The 21,323-nt window shown below is 37.9% G+C and overlaps 1 protein-coding gene across 1 annotated transcript in view; it reads right to left on the bottom strand.

The window, feature by feature from the left end:
* Positions 1-5,097: 5,097 nt before the first annotated feature.
* SNX7 (sorting nexin 7) overlaps positions 5,098-21,323 on the bottom strand; it is a 29,698-nt gene continuing 13,472 nt past the window's right edge. Inside the window, exons 7-9 of the mRNA XM_039718108.1 lie at positions 18,994-19,080; positions 13,379-13,531; positions 5,098-5,491 (exon numbers count right to left, since the gene is read on the bottom strand). Coding sequence (XP_039574042.1) covers positions 5,411-5,491; positions 13,379-13,531; positions 18,994-19,080 — 321 coding nt within the window. The 3' untranslated portion in view covers positions 5,098-5,410. The remainder of the gene's footprint in view (positions 5,492-13,378; positions 13,532-18,993; positions 19,081-21,323) is intronic.

Genomic DNA, 21,323 nt, shown 5'->3' with positions numbered 1-21,323 from the left:
GGCATGGCTGTAAATTAAACCTGGACCAGGTGCTCAGTGGATGAGCAGGAACCAGGGCCAGAAGTGGCTTTACAGCCATTGTGGAAAAGGGGAAAATAGAGGATGTCTTCTATTGGCATCTCTGCATTTTAACCAGGTAGGTTTTTTCAGTTTGGTTATAAAAACCTGGCTGAGGCTTGCCAGGTTGACCCAGTACTGCCATTCTGTATTAGATATTCTGGATAGGGATGGTGATCATCTGTACTGAGAGTCTGCTTCAGCAGAAAGTCACACATGAGGAAAAGGCTAATAGAAATAAAAGGTTCTAGGTTCAGCTTGTAGCAGAAGTCTATTTTTCATTTGCTGTAACTGTATGTGACAAAATGAGGCACAATTGTATTTGTATAATATTTTAAAATTCTTTTAACAACTATGTGTCACAATGCACAATCATCATCACAGATTAGAAATGAGTTGATTTTTCTGATTTAGCACCTCCCCTTTTATACTTCTCCATTAATTTTCTTTTCTACAAGATGGTAACAAAACAGGTGCAATCTAAGAATCAAAGGAACATCTGCACTGCACCAATAAATATTGAACAAATATTTTTCAATTATTACATATGTAATTTTTCAATTATTACAATGTTAAGCTGTCATAATCAATTCATTTATAAAATTTGTCCTGTCAGTGATTGAATACATGGTCTCTATAGTTTAATAGCTTATATAAGAGCTCTTAATAGCTCTAAAGAGCTATTCTCATTTAGGTATTTTCTCTCAAACCAAATTACAAATCTTCTAACCTTGCTTTACATTTACTTTTATATCAGCTGAGTATCTGCCAGGTTGTTTTGTTCATTGCAAAAGGAATTGCTGGTGGACAAAAGCAGGAGAGGATGTACTGAATTCTTATAATAATTTTTATGTTAATATAATTGCTGTAAATTTCCACTCTATTTCATAGACTCATGTAATATTTTCTAGGTTCAAAAGGACCCTCAGAAGTTTCCCTCTTTAACTTTTTATTAGATAGAAACTTTGGACTCTTGTGCTGTGTTATTGAAGAAAGAAATTTCTGAGTTTGGTTTTAAGAGTTAATGGTTTTCTGGTAACTCTTGGTTAAATATTAATGCAGACACAATAATGCTTATTCCTTAAGTAAACTTCTGAACAATACAACTATCAAATGAATTATTCCTGCTGAAAACTCACTGTCATGTCACAATATAGGTAAAAAATTTTGAACCTCAAATATGACTTTCTTCCTGTAGGACAATGAATACAATGTTTTTGATATAATTTTTCCAATTCTGTTTCGGACAAGGACATCCTCTTACTGTTCTTCGTTTCTTCAGTTGTGTATCTTACCTAAACCAGGATGTACCCTCATCTTTCAGGTCTCCAGAACCTCCCAAATCAGCTGAAAGATCGTGTCCATCCCGTTCAGGTTCAGCTGAGTTGTTGCCTCTGTTCCTCCCAGTGAGGCAGTGGCACCAGCACTGGGGGCTGCCTCCAGACATGGGTGCAGCTTGAGAACTGCAGCACAGTGGGTTTTGTGAAGGAGCTCGTGGTTCATGCTGTTGGCCAGCACTTCTTGCAGTCACTCTGTATTCCGTAAGGAGCCTCTGTGGGGTTGCACAGATAAGGCTTCTCTCAGTTCACAATGATGCCTGGGTGGCATACAGCAGGTCCACACACTAAAAGCTGCAAAGCTAGCAAGTGCTTTATGAATGTTTTGCTGTCCAGGTGCTTTCTGCAAAGCTTTTACAATCTCATCCTCTACTCACTCGAGTCAGTTGCACCAGCTGGCAGGTAGGGGCACCTCCATTTGTTCAAAATTGGGTTATTTAGCCATTTTCTTTGAGTAAGTTAAAAACATATCAGAGTAGCTGATTACATTCACCTCTGCCCTCATCCATTCTTCATGAAGTTGTAAGGGATTGTTTGTCCAAAATAGTGGGCAGTGCTGATGTGTGATATTTAAGTATGATTTAGACATATAAAAGAAAACTACTTGATACTCCTCATGGCATGCAAAGCTCCTGATTTAAAGGTTGATTTAATGATTAATTGATGCCAGTATTATCCTTATTTTATTTTAGTGATTTTAGAAGTGAAATCCTGGCCACAGCTATCAGGTAAATGAAAATAATACATAGTGCACAAATCTTTTTGAATGGTCACTATTTTAGGCATAGGCTGACAGCAGCAGGGGCCAGAAGAATCTGTATTTATTTCTTTTTTCTCCAGACATGCATGTTGCCATAGATCAGCTGTGAAGTGATAGTCTGTATCAGGTGACCCTTTAAAATCCTTCAGTGCTTAGGGCCGCTGATTTACACACCTCTCTGTTTCGTCTTTACTGCCAGCAAGAGTGCTAGTCTGTATCAGGTGACCCTTTAAAATCCTTCAGTGCTTAGGGCCGCTGATTTCTTACACACCTCTCTGTTTCACCTTTACTGCCAGCAACTTGCTCTGGTGACAGCTCCCCTGTTAGGGACCAGAGAAGGTTTTTGTTGTTTTCTTGGTATGTTTTCAGCCTAACAAGAGAGAGATGCATTATTTACAGGCCCTAGATATGAACCACTGACATGCACAGAGCATGAAAATCCAGTAAGGGGCAGACTGATTTTCAGTAATCAAATAGTTTAAGCACTTTCCAATCATAAGCCTAAAGAAGGCAAGACTTCACAAAAGAAAAATCTTTGGAAATAAGTCTGAATAGGCAATAGACTTTCTAAAATTCTAAGTTTCAGAAGTATTTTCATGACACGAAAAGGACAATGTTTGATCTCACAATAGACCTTATTATTACATGACGATAGAGCTACTAAAATATCAGGAATACATGGTCACAAGAAGGCCTCTATAAAACTGACTGCTAAAGTCTTTCCCATATAAGTTACGGCCTAGCTAAGAGAAAAAGAAATGAAAAATACATAATGAACATAATGAACATTTTTATCTACAACGGAAAATGTCCATTGGTGCTTCTGATTTCCACATGTCTCAGGTAACAATGTTCTAGTCCAGCAGAATATACAGGTAAAACCAATGCAACACACATTGGCACTCCCCATCTCAGCCAATCAGACACAATATGACCTTAGAGGTGCCTAAATTAGCAGCATAGTAGTAATTTTTGGTTACACTCAAGTATTTCTAGCCTTCCTGTAAGCCTGTTCAAGCTCAATTCCTTGAACCTCCACTTATCTGGTATTCAGAGTGTTACTGCTGTCTGTCTTGTTGCAATCCTGTTTATAGAACTGTACATTACAGAGAGATTAGGAGCTAAAAACAGCAGGCTAAATTGAGTATTAATGAATGCAAATAAATGCTCACTGGGGAAAAGCCAATTCTCCTATATATACACACTGATGGATATTAAATTATTCAGTAACCTTCAGAATCGCTCTGTGGACAGTTCTGTGGAATGGCAGCTCAGCATTCAGTGGTACTTCAAAAAATAAATTAGGAATATGATCACAAAAATCAAAGCATAATTATGACAACATGTACATTTCTGGTGTGTCTGCACTTTGAACACTGGTTGCAGCGGAACTAGAAAATACAGAGAAAAGCAGTAACAATGAGCAGAGATGTGAAGTGCCTCCTGTACAATATGGCATTAAGCTATGGCTTTTCCTCTGGGAAAACAGGCAGTACGTGGAAAACATGCTAGAGGTCTGTAAATTCTTGAGTGGCACAGGGAAGACAAATAGGAAAGAGTTGTTCATCTCTTCTCACAATTTAACAGGCAGAAGAGGTTACCTGACATTGTTGGGCAGCTGGTTTAGGAGATCACAAAATTAATTGATTTTTCCTACATATTAAGTTGTGGAATTCATTGATATTCATCATGGTAAATCCTATAAGTTTAGATGATATTAAAAAAAAAAAGAAAGGGAAAGCCATTAAGGCTATTAAGCATATTGATAGAAGCTGTGATGTTAAAAAAATCATCAGGAAGGGAAAAGAGCACAGCCCAGCCACGTTGTTCCTCCCTGCCTCCTGCAAGGATGCACTGCCAGCACAGCTGGAGAACAGCCTGTGAGGCACAGCCCTTCAGCACTGCACTGCCCTCTGAGCAGACTCACCTCTGCACAGGGAGTTGTCCACTTTTGGGGAGATTCATGCTCCCTGCAGGATTTCAGGAGCAGTGTAACTGACACTCCACAGATGAAGGAAGCGAGCTCAGCTTTCACTAGTGCTTCATGGGGGCAGCATGAGAGCACTTTTCCTAACATTGCTGAAAAGGTCATGCTGGTATTCCAGGTCTTACTTGCCCAGCTTAGACAGCTCCACAGCCACCCAGGAGCGGCAGCCACGTGCTCTGGAATTGTCCCCTGCAGCCATTAGGTGACTGACCAGAGCAAGCTCACAAAAGGTGCAGGTGATGGCTGAAGCCCTGCTCTTCTGCAAGGCCAGAGCCCTGGTTAGGCTGTCTCTGGTCCCTGCACCTCATTCTTGCCATATGAAGCCTGTGGCTTGCTCAGACCTTAAGCAGCAAGGGAGAACTGCAGAAACTACAGCTGCAGACTGGAGGACCTTCTGGGTGGAATAATTCAGTGACTGGAAGACTTTAATGCATATTGCATGAGTGAATCAGCTGATCATTTGAATGCAAACCTCTTATTTTCTTAACCCCTCCTCTTCTACACTGACTATCTAAAGAGGAAAGAAGCTGAGGATTTAAGGAGTGTCAGCCATGGGAGCAGGTTTCACCCTGCAAACTCCAAATGGAAGTTCTTGTGTTGGCAGGATCAGTGTGTGACTAATGGCATCACTGTACACACAGTCTGTATTGTGAACTGTCACTTTTTTCTTTATCCTTTAAAAAATGTCAAATTGAAGATGTCTAATAAACATATAAATAACGCAAACTGAAAACTAAATTATCAACATTTTAAAGGAGCAGAATATATCTGGCATCTTTATGTCCTATGTTGCCATTGGGCAACTAGAAAGATCTACTAAAATAATACTAAAGTACTAGTCCTTGAGGACTACATGACATAATAAAGTACAAGAAATTACTCAAGACAAAGAATCTCAGAAGCATGCTACAACACTTCTAAAAAAGACTAGGATACAGACTGATGACAAACTTTCCTTATTCAACTTTTTATTAAAATGGAGCTATTTTTACATATTTAAAATACTTTATATCAAAATTACACAATATTTATGAAAACAATTGTATGCAAATGCATAAAATATGTAAAATCAGAGCTAAGCAATATAAAGCAATATATAGCATGTTTCCAAATGTATTTCAGGACTAGAATACCTGAGTGTACAATAAGCTGGTTTCCTGCATTTCACTGATTTTAACAGTTAAACTTAATAATGTATCTGATCTCATATAAAGCACTTTGGTTGGGAGAAACTGCATGGAAAAGGCAGAGGTCAAGCAGAGATATTATTCAAGGCCTGTCTTCAGAATCTTCATCCACACGAAGATCCACTGTTTGAGATGCTAGGAAGGACTCCCACGTAGCAAGGCACTGAAAAAAAACAAACACACACATATGAGTACAGCAGAGAGATTTCTGTGAACTGTTAGCCAAGGAGTAAAAAAATAAAAAAATAGCAGAATACACACACATTGTCACAAACTGCTTTTGTAGGACCATGGGAAGAGCAAAATACGGTTTCCTAGGCAGCTCAGTGATATGCAAAATGTTAGCTAACGTGCTGAGTGAGCTGTAAAGGTCAATTTTACATAATGACAGGCACACACTGTGAGCACTGTAATTGTATGTTGTAGCAGGGAAGATGCTAACATTAATTATGCTCTTCTTTAATCTCTTCCTTTAGTTACAGGCAAAGATCTCTTCCAAATAGAAAGCACATTGTCAGGCACTGTTCCCTTGTAATCTCTGTGGATTCCTAATGTATACCCAATTTTCCTTCCAAGTTAAATTAAACCATTTTTTTTTCTAAATAAGGAGAGAATTCATTTTTCCCCAGAGTAATGGCAAAGAAATAGAACCAGAAAGGCAGAGGCTGGGAGTAGGGAAATTGTTATCTTTACAAGTGGTATTTCTCAGCTTATGGAAAAATGTATTTACAATTGTAAAAACTAATTTTTTTATTGAAGCATCAATTCTGGAGGCAGTAAAATGAAAAAACCAGAAAACCAACAAAACCCCCAAATTACTTTGGTTCAATTTGGCTTAAATGAGTGTTGGCAGCTTGGTAAGCCATTCTAAATCATAAATTAGTGTTGAGAGCCATGGCAAGGCTGTCACAAGGTAACCTGCAGTGAGTTGTTGCTTGTAACCCAAAGCACCAGGTTTCTACTATTTCTAGTCTGTCAGTAGAACAGGACAGGCAAATTGCTGCAGTAATTTCCTTGTTCTGATTTTATTGAAAAAAAGCCCTTGAAACGGAAATGTTCTTACAGAATTTTGACTTATACATTCATACCTATTGTTCTTGACAATGCAGCTGATTTACTACTTCCTCTTCACAGTTTTTTTTCTGTGAAGAATCTTTATTATGCACCATAAATAAGTCTTCTGAAATTTCCCAGGAAATATATATTAAAGCCTGGACAGCACACTCAATTCACCTGAACTTTGAATTAAATCAGTACCCTGAAAACAGTGTTATTTCCTAACTGAAATCTTTTGCCATGAACTATTCAAGCCACAGCAACCTGCTAAGCCCAGCTCATTGTAACACCTTGTATCCATCTGTCATTGCTTAGGAGACATGAAAATGACCCTAAAAGAACTTGCAGCCACCTAACTCCATTGGAGGTTTCTTGTGAATGACTTCCAAACTCTGCCATTAAATATGGAGATTTAATCATACTACACTGAAGAGCTAGGTCCTGGTATAACTGCATGTCTGTGTGTAAGCAGATGAGTGGGAGGATCTGATAATGTTAAATATAAGCTCAAAGAGAAAAACAAAGAATACACACAGGATGACTGGAGCTGGGGGAATCCATGATGATTCAAGGATACAGAACCAGGGAGACCCATAAAACTAAAGGTGACAAAAGTAACAAGAAAAAAACCAAGCAGTAGCTTTGTCTCTAAAGACATAAGAAAGTAAAACAAGTGGGTCTGGAAGAAAATTAGAGCAGTTAAAACAGCCAGCTGAGCTGAAAGATCACAAAGAAAAAGCACGAGCTTATTTTTGTACAGGTTTTTTGCTATTATCAGGCAGGAGATCATTCCTGTTATTCAGATTTTGTCCCCTAGACTATGGATACCATGAATTTACTGCCCCAGTCTTTCTCTTCAGATCTTGCTGACAAAAGCCCCAAGTAACTTCTGCTGCTCTTGCACACAACAGCATTATGCTACTGTTCAGATTTATATCTAAGGCTTGAATTACTGTGAAAAGAGAGGACTAAAAGGATAAGATTCATGTGGAAATCTGCTTTCTTCATTGACTTATTGGAGAAATGTTGTTTTGAAATGGTACACCAGGGAGAAAGAGTGAAGATACTGCCAGCCTGAACAGTGAACTACAAGTGTTGAAAACTGATTTCTGATTTAAAGGTCTTTTTGACCTTTAGTATAAAACCTTAAAGTTTGATCATTAGATTTTCCCCTACTTCATGTGACACTGTGGCAGCTGAATCTATCTGAGAGGCAGATGAATCTATCTGAGAGGCCTGAGCTGCAACGTGGCCTCTTGGTTTTGAAATGTCAGTGAGGCAGCTGCTAGCAATGTGTCTTCACTGTGGCACTCAAACTCAACTTCTGTTTGTCAGAGCCCAGCCTGGATCACCATCCTAGAAAGCTGCAAGGCACAGCTGCTTTTCTAAGCTTTTTCTAGGTGTGTTACAAGAAAACCTTCTACTAGAAAAAATTTATTTTTCCTGAAGAGTTTTTCATTGGAAATTACAGATTTTTTTCTGAACCACAGCTTAATTGAATTACCACATAAGTCCAAGTTTTGTTATTCCACAATTTAAGGAATGTGAATTAAAATACATATATCAGCACTGGCTGCAATGTAAAAATGGCTTTGTGTTATCTTTGCAACACTGAGCCAAGCTGCACGTTAAAATGCAATCATAATACATTGCTGAACCAGATAGATATGATCTACTGAAGTCTGTCCAGACAAAGATGCAAAACATTTTTTTCACACAAGTTATTCAGCTTATAATTTATCCCAGTTTATATAACCAAAACACATTTTTTAAAATATAAGAGCAATGGTGGCTCATTTCACTGTCAGAGATCACAGTGCTCCTACAGCTGACAGATTTTATAATTAACCACACCAAAACAAAACTAGGTCCCTGTGCCTTAGGCTCAAGCTTTTCACATTGTGAAGCATGAACTGCATAAACGACATTTTTTTAGTGATGTATACTTCAATGTTATTACCGAATGATTTTACTCCATTCTCCTGGGAGGTTGAAAATGGAGATCAAAATAGGGGATCAGCCAGTGTTCAGAAAGGAGACAGAAAGGAAAAAAACCCCAGAAAATCCAAACTGAGGAAATTAAATGTGTTTGCACAGGATTGAAATTCATAATCCAATTACTCTTAAAATCCCGACGGAAAACATAAAAAAGCCTAAATACACAAAACGAAATAGCAAGAACTTAAATAAGGCTACCATATCTAAAATATTCTCATTACTACTGGAGGACACTCTATTCTGCAACATCATTCTTAGAAAAAGCAATAAAAAGTTTTTCATATAGTACAATTGCATGTTTAGTGAAAAAAGGAGATACAGAAATAGAACATGTAGTAAGGATGCAAGCAGAAGCAAGTGTGTCACATGCCATGTGTGTTTCTGTTCCAGTCCCCCAGTTATCCATGGCTGATACCTTAAATATAGCACACATGATGGCGTTAGTGGAGTAGATGGAGTAGAATCTGAAAATGAAGTCTTGTTTGTGTCTGAGAGAATCAGAAAGTATTTTCATGATTTCTGTGTGCAGGGAAACAAAAACTAGACCACATAGAAATAGTAATCTGCATTCCACAAAAGTCTTCCCAAAACTATTTAAAAAAAAATGTTAAAGGCTAAATGAATGAGGGCTCAAAGATGGATCTGCCTTTGAAGCAACATGCACAGGGACAAACAGGCTCAGCTGGGGGAGCTTTTGAAAATCTCATGAAGTTTTGTAGCTGAACTCTCAGGCACGGCTAAGGTAGGACGTGATCAACACACAGGAGCAGCCAACTTTCTGCTACACGACCAAATGACTGCTTAAATGCATCTCTAGGGCAAATAACAAATCTCCTCTATTTTTCTACAGCTTTTACAAGCTGTAGAATTACAATTATTTTACAAGATTGAGAGGTACATAATGGCTTTAGAGGGAAGTTGCTGCAATGAGGAACAAGTATTGCTTTGCCCTGATGAATCTTTTGGATCAATTTATGCCTGTACAACAATGTAGGTCACAGAAATACACTAAATTGTGTTTGAAACACTTAAGAAAATAAAGAAATTATTTATATTTTTGAAAAATAGTAAGATGTGCCAATACCAACAAGAATCTGACTATATCAAAGGTAACTGATTATCCGATTAAGATGCAAGGGTTTAACAGGATTAATTTCCCATGTAATAAATAAAATCAAATGCTATGCTTTAAAACAAAGGTTCATCCATGCTGAAGAAAAAACACATTCATTCAATGCCAAAACTATCATCCCATTTTAGGAAAAAACACCAATCTGTCCTGCATTTCCTAACAGGCAGTGGAAACCCAAACTCTGGTATATTTGTTGGATTTATAATGTATAATTTGTAACCCCAACTTTGGGTTGGGCTGTAAAACCTAGCCACTTATTCTGGTGGTTTTCCTGAAAAGAATAGGTTACCAAAATTCATTGGCTGCATATGTACCAGCTATACTAAACACATGAGAAAAAGTGAAAAATTTAGCATATGTTTAATTGCTTCTGTTCTTTGAAGCCAGAGTTCAACAGTGCCTGGTTTGGTTCTGCTAGTCTGCAGCAGCAACACTTCAAAGCTGCCAGCTAAGTAACACTGCCAGCACCACCACTAATTCTGTATCCTGCTTTGGATTTAGTGATGCTGCATCTTTAGAATATCTATTTCTGAACTAATGAAAATATTCACGGTGACACTCAGTTTCTCAGCTGAAAGCTCCACCCTGTGGACAGTTTGTGATTCCAGCTGTTTGGCAGATACCTCTTCTGGACTAAGCTGTCAGACAGTGGTGTCATGCCTAAGGCCTGATGAAAAGGAATAAAATAAATGGTACAGTGTTAACACACGCTGAATTAATGCTATTTACTTCAGAAATAGCAGGACATTTATAAACTTTTAAAAATTAAAACCTTTTCATATTGTTTCAGAAAGTCCTCCTTATTTTAGCAATGCATTTACTGTCATTGTTACTACAATATTATTTTGGATTTAAGACTTTGTGGATTACAGTGAGACTTAAGGATGTATTCACCTCTTTTCCAGAGGAAAGGAAGTACAGAACTGTATGAACCACTGAGACCAGCTACAGGAATACCAAATGAGTGGTCAGTCATGGTAATTCTTGGCTCCTAAATTATTTTAAATATATTATAACAAAGCTTGCACATTATTACTTGAAAGCTTTCATTTTCACAGGCCTGCACTGGAGCACCCTGTAAATCTGCAACACTGGGCTTTTATTCACGTCTTTGTTACCACAGCATTGAGAGACACAAAACAGCTGGAGAAACAAAGGAATACTTCTTATTCAAGTTTAATAAATGCAGATAGCCAGTGAACTGGAAGACTACAGGAATAACTCTTAAAGTTGTAAATCTGGAGAAACATAATTACAGGTAACACTTTAGAGTAAGTAACATTTAATTCATGTGAACATTAATTCAGCTTAAGGAAGAGATACTCTTTTGTGCTAGCTAAGTGATGCTTGGCAAGTTGACAGCAGAATACTTAGGCAACTACAATTAAGGTAAAACCCAAACAAACATAAGATCATATATTCTTTTCCCATTGTGACAAAGATGAAATGACATTTTGGAAATTCTAGTGTACTTTGACATGCTGCTGTGTTGTTTTTGACCGTACTGTCTTGGGTTTATACAGTTTTGAAGGGCTGCATTCTCCACTGCAGCAGCTATCAGAAAATACCAGATGCCTGTCTCTCAGTACTTTGTGGTTCCCAAAATCTAAGGGCTGCAGAGAATGTCTGTGAACAGAAATGCCTCCTTCTTTGCTTGTGTGCCTGGTAAATGCAGTCAGCACGGGGAATAATGAGAAGCACAGCAAAATGCTGCTGTAGAGAAGAGAATGGGACACTGCTCATGGAGCAGCACAAACAGTTTAACTGAGAGGTGGGGGAAGTTGTGGGAAGAATGAGAATCAGGTAGTCACTGAGTTAGAAAGCAGGAGATGATTCTTCATAGGAGTTGGACAGAAGAATTGGAAGACTGAATCACATTCATAGCATCCATGATGTCTGGGAAAATGCACAGAACATGCTTTGGGGAAGAGAAAAGGCAGGAAATAACATGAGGGATGTTACAGCAAGAAAAGGCTTAGTAAGCATCAAATGGTGCATCAAAAGTCTGAATGAGTAACTTCAGACATGTGAAAGAATGCTAATGAAGCAAGTAATAACTGAACAAGTGAAAAACACTGTAACAGACACTGTGGTTGTGCATGAGTTTAGTGAGTCAGACTTAAACTATTACATTTAAGGTTGAATTTTCTTTCCTACTGAAAGCATAAAAATAATATTGTGCTTCTCAGGTTTCTGAGATTCCCTTCCTGAAGTTTCAGTCCCAAACAGCAGGAGCAGATGCCAGAGCTTCTTTTCCTGCTGTTTTCTGGAGTACACACTTGTAGTTTGAGATACACAGGCCTCTGAGAGTAATCAGTAATCACTTCTCTACTAATTAACCATCACCATTAACCACGGGTCTTAAATAAAGGAATTTTAGGTGAAAACTCCCAATCAAAATATTAACTTTATCAGGTTCTTTTGAATATCACGATTAGATAATGATTTTCTGACAAAACAGAAAGAACTTGGTAAACTCTCACTTTGCAAACAAGGAGTGATAGCGTTAGCACAATGTTGCTTATTATTGCAACTGCTGTAGTAAGATAAGGTGCTTTTTAAAAAATGTAGATCTACAAAGATGTAGCAGCAAAACCATTTAATGAAGATTTCAATATTCAAGAAAAGCATCAACAAAATATCCTGCCTCAGTATAAACCAATTTGTCTGGTATTTTAGAAGCTGTTTAAGAAGAACCTCTGGCAGTTACAGAGACAGCTGAATAAATTTTTACAGTTTGTGGCCTTAGAACAGTTAATTTCACATACAATATGTGCTTTGGTGCTCTGGATTAAACTTCTAATTCAGCAAAAAAACCATTTCTAGACAGGAAAAAGAACCAAATCATTATTGTTATGTTTTAGCTAATCATTCACAAAGAAAATATTCTAATATATTCAGCATTGTTTTAACATACATATTGCTGCTATAGAAGTCAGAGACCATCAATAAATGAAGACAATGTTAGAGGATGCCAAAAGCTTGCTGCCTGATTTCTGAAAATATTTTGATCTTAATATGTAACAACAGATTGTCAATGTCCATGCATCTCACAGACTGCATGTTAATTAATTAGACTTGATGATCAAGAGCTCTGTCTTTTCAATTATGTTTTACCAAAATGATTTGTAAAATCAGAGCACTGCCATTGGCTAATGTGCAATCCATAAAAGGCTCAGACTACAGGACTGAAGTTACAGTTACCAAAATATATCTGTGAAAATGACTAATTTATGATTAATAGATGGCTCAGTGCATTCCGTTTTTTCCCCAAAAGTAAGGAGAAATTATTTTAAAATCTTCAAGACATCTGGGATATTTTCAAAATGCGCATTTCAATCAACATCGTGTTTCCCATGAGGAAACTTCACAGAATGCTTAATGTATTTTGTTATATGTTTTCAAATTCTCCTTCCTAGCATATATTCTTGGAAATTCTTACCAAGAACATTACCTGTGGCATTTGAGCTGAAAATAAAAATCTGATGGAATCACATTTAAAGGTTTTCCTCATATAGGTCTGAGCCTTCCAGAGGGCTTCTTCATGCTCTCACAGCAAAATGTTCCCAAACTGAAACACAGCAGCTGACATTACCAAAAATCACGTTCCAAGTTGTTGTGGTTAGTAAAACAAGAGTGCCCTCTGTCGATGATGAACTCAGGATCAACGACTTGGGCACAATAAAATACATTCTGCTTGAAATCTGTCAATTTAAGAATAACTGCCTCACTATTCCCACAGAAACTGATTACAAAGTTACCAAATGTTTGAACTAAAATAGAAGAGTTCCTCTTTACAGAAAACCCATGGACTTCTTCATTGAAATAATGAAAAAATAATATTTTTGTGAGAAAGAGTTTTACCTCTTCATAATAACGGAGATTATTCTCAGCCACATTCATGAATGTTGATCTCATATCCCACTGCATGTTCTGCTTCCACCTGTCCCAATCTGCTTTCAGAGCATTATTGGCACGTTCAACTTTGTCTTCAAGTTTCCCAATTTCTTCTGAGAACTAAATATTAATTTTAAACATTAAAATAATATTAGCAAAAATCACCATTTCCAAAATTATTTAAATCAATTGACTGTAGTGGAGATGAAGAGAACTGCAGAACCAAGGCTGGTATTTAACTTAGCAAAAAAAGTCTTTCCCCAGGGATAAATTTAAAATTAATTCTTAATTAATAACTCACTACAATTTCTGAAATATTAATAACAGAAAATATAGACCAGAATGGAAGTGTTCCTGAAGATATGTCTTTTCACTGAGAGAAGTTATAGACTCTGGCACCTCTTCACTAGCACTTGACATTAATGCATCAAAAAAGAAATATATAGAGGGCTTTACCGAAGCAGAATCAATTGTACAAATTAGATTTGGCAAGGAAAACTGAGAAAATCCTGTCAGAATCTTTGATAACAGAAGAAAACAGAATGGGAGAAGACAGCAGAAATCAAACTCACAAACTTTCTGATTTCTTGCCTGTCACATTACCATCTTTTCTTGTGGAACTGTGCGTGACCATATGAAGGAAAAAGAAATATAGAAGCAGAGAAAGAAATTAAATGAAAGGTCTTCTACAGAGAAGAAACTCTTTCACGGCAATCCAGGACCCAAAACTTTGAGGACTACTCTACAGACACTACGTGCTTCTAATTACTGTAGATGTACAAGCTGATGCACAAGCTGACTTGCCAGCTAATGGGAGTAAGTGGACAGCAGCCCTGTCTTTAACGAGTTTTTCTGGTCTTCTCAGTAATTCGGTTACCTATTGTCATTTACTCATCAGCTGTGTCTGTTCTGCCTGGCACCAGGTCACAGAATGAGCTACATCTCCTGTGGCTACAGTGCAAAATCACCTACTGGGACTGCAGAGCCACTGTCTGCAGCAGGACGGAAGGCAGGCACAAACACCACCAAAACAAGGAACATCAAGCAGGAAAACTTAATTCCTCGAATTGCTTCCATTGCAACTCAGGCGCCATACATCTCTTTGTCCTTATATTTTGCCAGAAAGCAAACAGTTTCTTTTCTACCACACCTGTGTAAAGTTGGATAGCTACTTTTGCTTTCTGCAGAGCTGGTGTTTTCACTGATAGGAAGTTCAGGATTCCTGTTCAGGAAGTTCAGGACTAACTGCCAGGATTTTAAAGGAATGCTTGTGCTCCCGGTAGAACACAGAAACGTCAGAACTCAAAGCAAAGCATGGAAAGCCTGGGTGCACAGCCTCCAGCTTGGACCATGCGGGGGAGAACAGTGATTGCAACAGCAGTGATGCTGCCATCAGACCCAAACTGAATCATCAAACACTGCCTAAAAGGGTCACAGAACCTGGATCCCATTCAGCTCTTAAAGCCAAGAACTCCTTAGCTAGTAAAACTGAAAATTTCATCTGAATCAATGTTATTCACAGTCAATAACAAACATTTTTAGTTAGATTTGATTTCCACACTGATTTTCTCTGCCACACTTCTACGTTAATGACATACTGGTTATTAATGAGGAACAAAATGAAAAAAAAAATTTCTACTTTACTAAAAAACCCAAGTTCAGTTATCTGGCCAGACTACCAATTAAGCTACAGACTAGGGCAATTTCAACTATTAACACTGCATTCAAAATGAAAAGGCTAATCCAAAGTTTAAATGTGGGGGAATTACCTTTAAAGGAATTACAGACAACTGGATTTGGTATTTTGACCATGGCCACGCTAATTGCCTTTCCTTCAAATACCAAAAAATGAATGTGCACAGAATACTGAAAATGCTGACATTTTAAATGATTTAGAGTAGGAAAGACAGTTGAATCTATTCTCTGCTTTTGCAAAATAAAAGTTCCTATGTAGGAATACACTAGTCTACACACGTAAAGAACTTCTCTGACTTAGGAGTCCTGGCTGTAGCAGCTTTCCCTTACATTGGTCTTTATAACTTTAAGTTATTTTACAGTTTGTTTTTGTCTAGCCTTTTCTAGGAACTACACATTTCTTCCACACTGTAGTCAGAACGTGATATGGACAAGTAGACTCTGTTATACAATTCTGCCTGGATATGCAGTTTAAACATCCCACTCTAAAGCCCCAAAGAAATCACATGTATTAAGGCAAGGGTTGGACTTACGGTCTAAAGGCAGCATTATGCCACATGTCACCATGTCAAGTAGACACGTTCAAGGTCTATGTTTTCAAAACTGAAAAAAACCATCAATGCTACTCTCTTTAGCTGCTATGACAGCAGAAATGAAATAAGAATGGCTTGGACTTAACAAAAACATCTACCTAGTATGTTCCTCATTTACACGGTGTAAATTGTTACAACTGATCCTGCAAATTAAACAGGATTCTGCATCCATTTTCTTACATGGATCTCACTGAGGCAGCCAGTGTGAGAAATGAAATCTCCCACCAGTGATGGCCAGAGGCCAGCACACCACTCATCAGACATGGGACCAGAGCTCAGGAAGGTGGGAGCCAGGCATTGATAGGGCAGAGTGCTGCCAGACATGGACTGTGTGACTGTAGTCATGGCCCAGGAGCCAAATCACATGGCAACACAGCATTTTACACCATCTCACTATGCAAAACAGCATGAATTTCTACCTGCTCTGTGAATTAATCTTACAGCTTGGTGATACTAACCTCTTTTTAGCCTGGAGTTAAAACACAAAATATATTCAGAATGTAATAGATTCAGCATTTCATCTCTTTACTACTCAGTTTCAAGCCTGAAAACTAGAATCCTTAAGTTTGGCATTTAATGCTTATCTTGCTCTGTCAGAACACATTAATACCAACCTTTTTTCAGAATTATTATCAGCCCTAGTGGCAAGACTAAAACTGTTAAAAATGCCCAAACCATAGAGGGATACACAAGCATTGCTGTGTTACCTTCAGGATGGAGTGTGGGAATCATGGAGCAGCATATCCCACTATCTTTACAGCCGCAGCTCTGGAGGTAAGAAATGTCTAGATAAGCAGGAGGGTACCAAAGTCAGACCCAATCTCTCTGTCAGAGCCTGCATCCAAAATCACCAAACCACCCATACCCTGAATAACTGCCTCCTTTATGGACCAAATTTTGGAGTAGAAACCAAGGTTTTGGCTTTTGTAGCAGCACCACAAGCAGCTCTCTAACACAGCTCAAGAAAACATTTTTTTTTCCCAGCTGATTAGCCTAATGTCCCATAAGGTTTAATTTGCAATTCCAGCCTATTTCAACTGCACTGACCTTAGGGATGTTTTACATTCTTCTGCTGTACAACCTTGTGTTTGTTAAATCATTTAATGTTTGCCACAACCAATGCTAAATATCTCACAGCCTTTTATCAGCTCTAGTGACAGTCTGAGACTCCTTATCTGTGGTGGAAATGTACTTCAAATGAGATTAGGGCTCATGCCACTCATTGTCAGCAAAATTTCTGGCTACTAGATTGCACTGACAAGTTCAATCTGACATCTATGAGATCATTAGAAGCTACAGGAGTTCTGCTTAGGAATAGATATGTGCAAATACACCCAAACTTGGTGTCTGAGACCATTCCAACAACACACCTATGTTATGACCACCTTTATTAAGTCTGCGTAGAAGTGTTAGAAAAATATTTCAACACATAATAAAAACTAAAACATAGTAAAAAAATGACCAAGAAAATAGATAAGTCACTTGAATGGTTAAAAATAGCAGTACACCATTCTCTGTTGCCAAACTATCCTTACTAGAAAAAGGCTTCAGCTTCTAATTAAGAAAAAGTCTTCAGGATACAGCTGCCACTCAATTAGAGAACACAGGATTTTATTATCAGATTAAACTAACAGACATCTGTTTTACTGCTCTTCTGAGACTGCAAGGAGAAACAGGCTCTCAAAAACAGGATTCTCTGAAATTAGTAAGAAATAGAGGGGTTGGAAAGATAAAGCAAATATCTGAGCACTTGGGTAATCAGAGTGTCTAAAGCCTTTACCAAACTGTAAATGCAGATACGGAAACATACACAGAGTCAAAAAAAATAAGTTTGGGCAAACTTATTTCCAAGTCCTACTGGAAGCAAGTACAAACATCTCATGATGGAGTAAACCGTTGTCAGCATCAAATCAACATGGTACGATCAAAAATACTATGCTAAAATAAAAATATCCCTTTTTAATTTGTCACAGTTCAGGAAAAGGGAGTGCATGCATGTTGTCTGAGAGTTACATCAGATTATAACAGGAAATGCATCCTGAAAAGATAGCATGTCCTGCCAGGCTATGGTGTCTTTTCCAAGTAAACAACAATGAGTCTGGCTGCTAAACAAGCTCTATGGAGCTGAATTCGTCACTGAATGCACCTGCCATGGCTACCCAACTCCCAGCCTAGGGGACTTCTCCAACTCACCATCCTCCATGCATTTTATAAGAGCTTCAGGCTTTACACTAAGAAAAAAGGACAGGAGAAACAGCAAATAAAGTAGAGAAACAAAAAGAAATTACAGAACACAACATTTCTGCTTCAGGAAAAATCCCCAAAACCAGAGATAGTTACTTGATGTCCCACTGCAGTACACAGAGGCAAATTGTAATATAATATACCACAGCCATTGTAGATATCAGAGTTCAGCAATATATTCTTATTTATTCATCTCAGTGCCAAAAAAATCAAATGAAAATATGCATTTCAAGTGCCAAAAACTATCTAAACAGCTCATCTTTATATGGAAACTAATTAGAACAAGCCAAATAAAAAGTATCTGAAATGTTAAGGATTTTCTCCTTTGATGTACTAAGAAGTTATTAGTAATTTTTACATATTATTTACACTGTATAACACTTGGTGTTAGTACTGACTGTGCTAAAAGGACATTATTGAGGCTGGAGAGTTGAACAATGAAAAATTTTAAAAATGCCAATTCTCATCCCAGAGGTTGTTTCTAATTGGCTGCTGAGCCTTGCTGGTGGTTTTGGGGATGCCAGTTACAGTCTGACTTCACTAGAATGAATGAAGGATTCACACTTGAAGCAAAAAAAAATATCCCTGGGCCCAACTAGAAAAAAACCCAGAAACCTGAACAGAAAAGAAAAACAAAACAGAATGCATAACATTTTACTTTAAATAAGTTCAATGAACAGCTTTGCTGATTCTAATCACCTCCTGTACCTCTCCTACATCAATGAAGCAGCAGCTACAAGAGCACTGCAGCAACGGTTACCTTCTTTTAACTCCAAGTGTGGAAGCCAACAGAAAAATTTAAAATAAGCCGTGGTACAGCCTGTGTTGACAAAGGCCAGTGGTCGCCCACCACGACCAGCCCTTCCCCTCCAGCAGCCCAGCTCTGAAGTGCTGCTTCTTCCTGGTGATGGCCTTTGCCAGGCACAAAGAGCTGCCAGAGGTGCAGACAGCAGCCAGCCCAGCCATGGCCTCAGAGCACACGCGTCCTCCTGCGCCTCTGCTGCCGGCACCACGCGGCCTGGAAGAGTCCGGCTTTCTGAAAACACTTACCAGGTCCTTCTCTGTCTTTCTGCTGGCTAAAGCATCAACTCTGGAATCCAGCTCGCCTTGAATTTGGTCTCTCCTTTTCAAAACACCCTTAGTATGGAAGAAAAGAAAAAGAAGTAAACTGCACCAAATTTTAGCTCTTTCAGAAAACCATCGAACAAGTTGGGTATTTGATAAACAAGACCACAGAATGATACCATTTAATAATTTTGACATTGTATATGTTTTATCAAAAAGAAAAAAAAGAAGACTTATTTTTCCATGCCTGCATTTTATCTTACAGGTTTTTCAATAACATTACTAAATCCAAAATCAGTGCCACAAGAATCTGCCATACACAATGTCACTGCCAGTTGTATGAGCAGAACTGTTACAAGAGTTTACTTGGTATCAACTTAACTTACAATATATTAATTTAATAACAGCAACATGAGTTTGCCAAATCTTGTGAACAGAAGTATCTTCTTTGAGTAAAATTTACAATATAATTAGAATAACTAGAAATAGTATGCAAGACATTATTGAAATGGTGTCTTTAACCTTTAATATTATTTTGTAAGTGCCAAATATAGTTCTGGCAAATCAGAAAAAAATATCAGAAAAATCAGATAAGGTTATCCTAGGAATGAAAGCATTTCTACCATTAATATATGTTTTTATTTTCAGCATATGTAATTTTTACCTCCTTTGAAACTATCTTATCAGATATTGAGTTTTTAGTATAGTGTCCAAAAAAAAAAATTGAAAGGGGAAGCAATATTACTTGTTAAGCAACAAAACAGGAATAGTATTACAGATTAAATTTCCATTTCCAATGCTCAGGTATGCTTATCTTGCAGAATGTGTTGCAAGGCTTTATTATTTTTGAAAAAAAATCAGAAGCAGGACATTTATAATTACAAATCTCAAAACCTTCTTTTACATTACCTTGCCACAACTGGTTTTACTGCTTCTTCTGCAGAGATGTTCAGTATTCACCTCTAGCACAGGGCAAGTTGAAACAGCACAGGGCACAAGCAGCTCTACCTTCTCTAGCTCTCTTATTTGACTGAGTTCTCTCTGAGATCCTGACACTTTATCAAACATGATAGAATCATTAAAGAGCTTAATTTTTCAATGTTTGAACAGATAATCACTATAAAGACTTGGTATATCTGACTTTGGGATTTTTGAGCAATAGATCAGCAATACAGACTAATGCTCATCAATACCTTGGAATCTTTTGGCTAGATAAACACAGAAAATGTTTATCTGGAAGCACAGAAGCAAAAAAAAAAGTCTGGAAAAGCTTTTCTTAATAATACAAATGTTTTCCCTTTTTTCCTATTTCTTTTGCCTCTTTTAAAACTTTTAATGACAGCTTGGAAACATTTATCACACATACACTTTAAATTACAAGACAATTAATATTAAGGTGCTACATCAGCAAGTGCTGACTTCTAATTGCAAACAAAGGCACTATACTTTTAAAACATATTATTATACTTCTACAGATTTTTTGTATAATACTTAATGGTACCTTGCCACAAAACCCACAAATAATTTTATGTGGACCCATAACTAATTAATGCTGTACCCTGAGGGACAGCAGATTTGTTCTGTGGGTCAGTTAGGAAGGGGTTGGCACAGATGTAAATATTTTAGTTATTAATCCAACTCTTTTCCTAGTTACAGGCTGAACTTCCACTGGAAAATACAAGGATTGTATTGTATTGATCACACCTTGTACTGCACATTTGCATGTGATCTTGGCAGCACTGCACCAAGGTCCCTGTGATGAGGGGTTAAACACACCTCTGAAAGGCTTACTAGTGGGTGACACACAGGGTATTTTTAGGTATTTTATTTTAGTGACTAGTATTTCCCTCCTCAAAGTGCAAGAGGGAAATAAGCAGTAAGTAAGTAAAACAAAAATCCATGGTGAATGGAGGGAAAGGAACAGTTGTGAAACAGGAATGAGCTACTGAAGGAAGACTTCTCCCCTGGACAGGACCTCATGGCAGCCTAATACTGTGTTGCAAGTGCTGCACCAAGAAAGCTACAAGCAGGAAAAAAAAATGCAGTGGGCAACAGTAAGGTGTGCAGGAAGAGCCAGGTAATCATCCTGGGGCTTGTCCCTAGAAATCTCTCTGTGCTCTGCACAAAACAGAACGCCTGAGAAAGGGTGAGGGTGAGTCAGGCTGCAAAACAGAAGGCAATGGGCGAGCAGCATCTCCTCAGCAGCATGAAAACTACACTTGCTTATGGGTAACATACAAATTCTGAAACATAAGGTTGGAAGTGGTGGAGAAGATGACCTGCAATTGCTAGGACAGTATCTCTTCAGATGTTTA

Source organism: Passer montanus, unplaced genomic scaffold (genome assembly GCF_014805655.1).
Source record: "Passer montanus isolate IOZ18808 unplaced genomic scaffold, ASM1480565v1 scaffold103, whole genome shotgun sequence".
Lineage (NCBI taxonomy): Eukaryota > Metazoa > Chordata > Aves > Passeriformes > Passeridae > Passer > Passer montanus.
The sequence above is the reverse complement of the archived record's forward strand: the minus strand, read 5'-3'. Positions and strand labels throughout refer to the sequence as shown.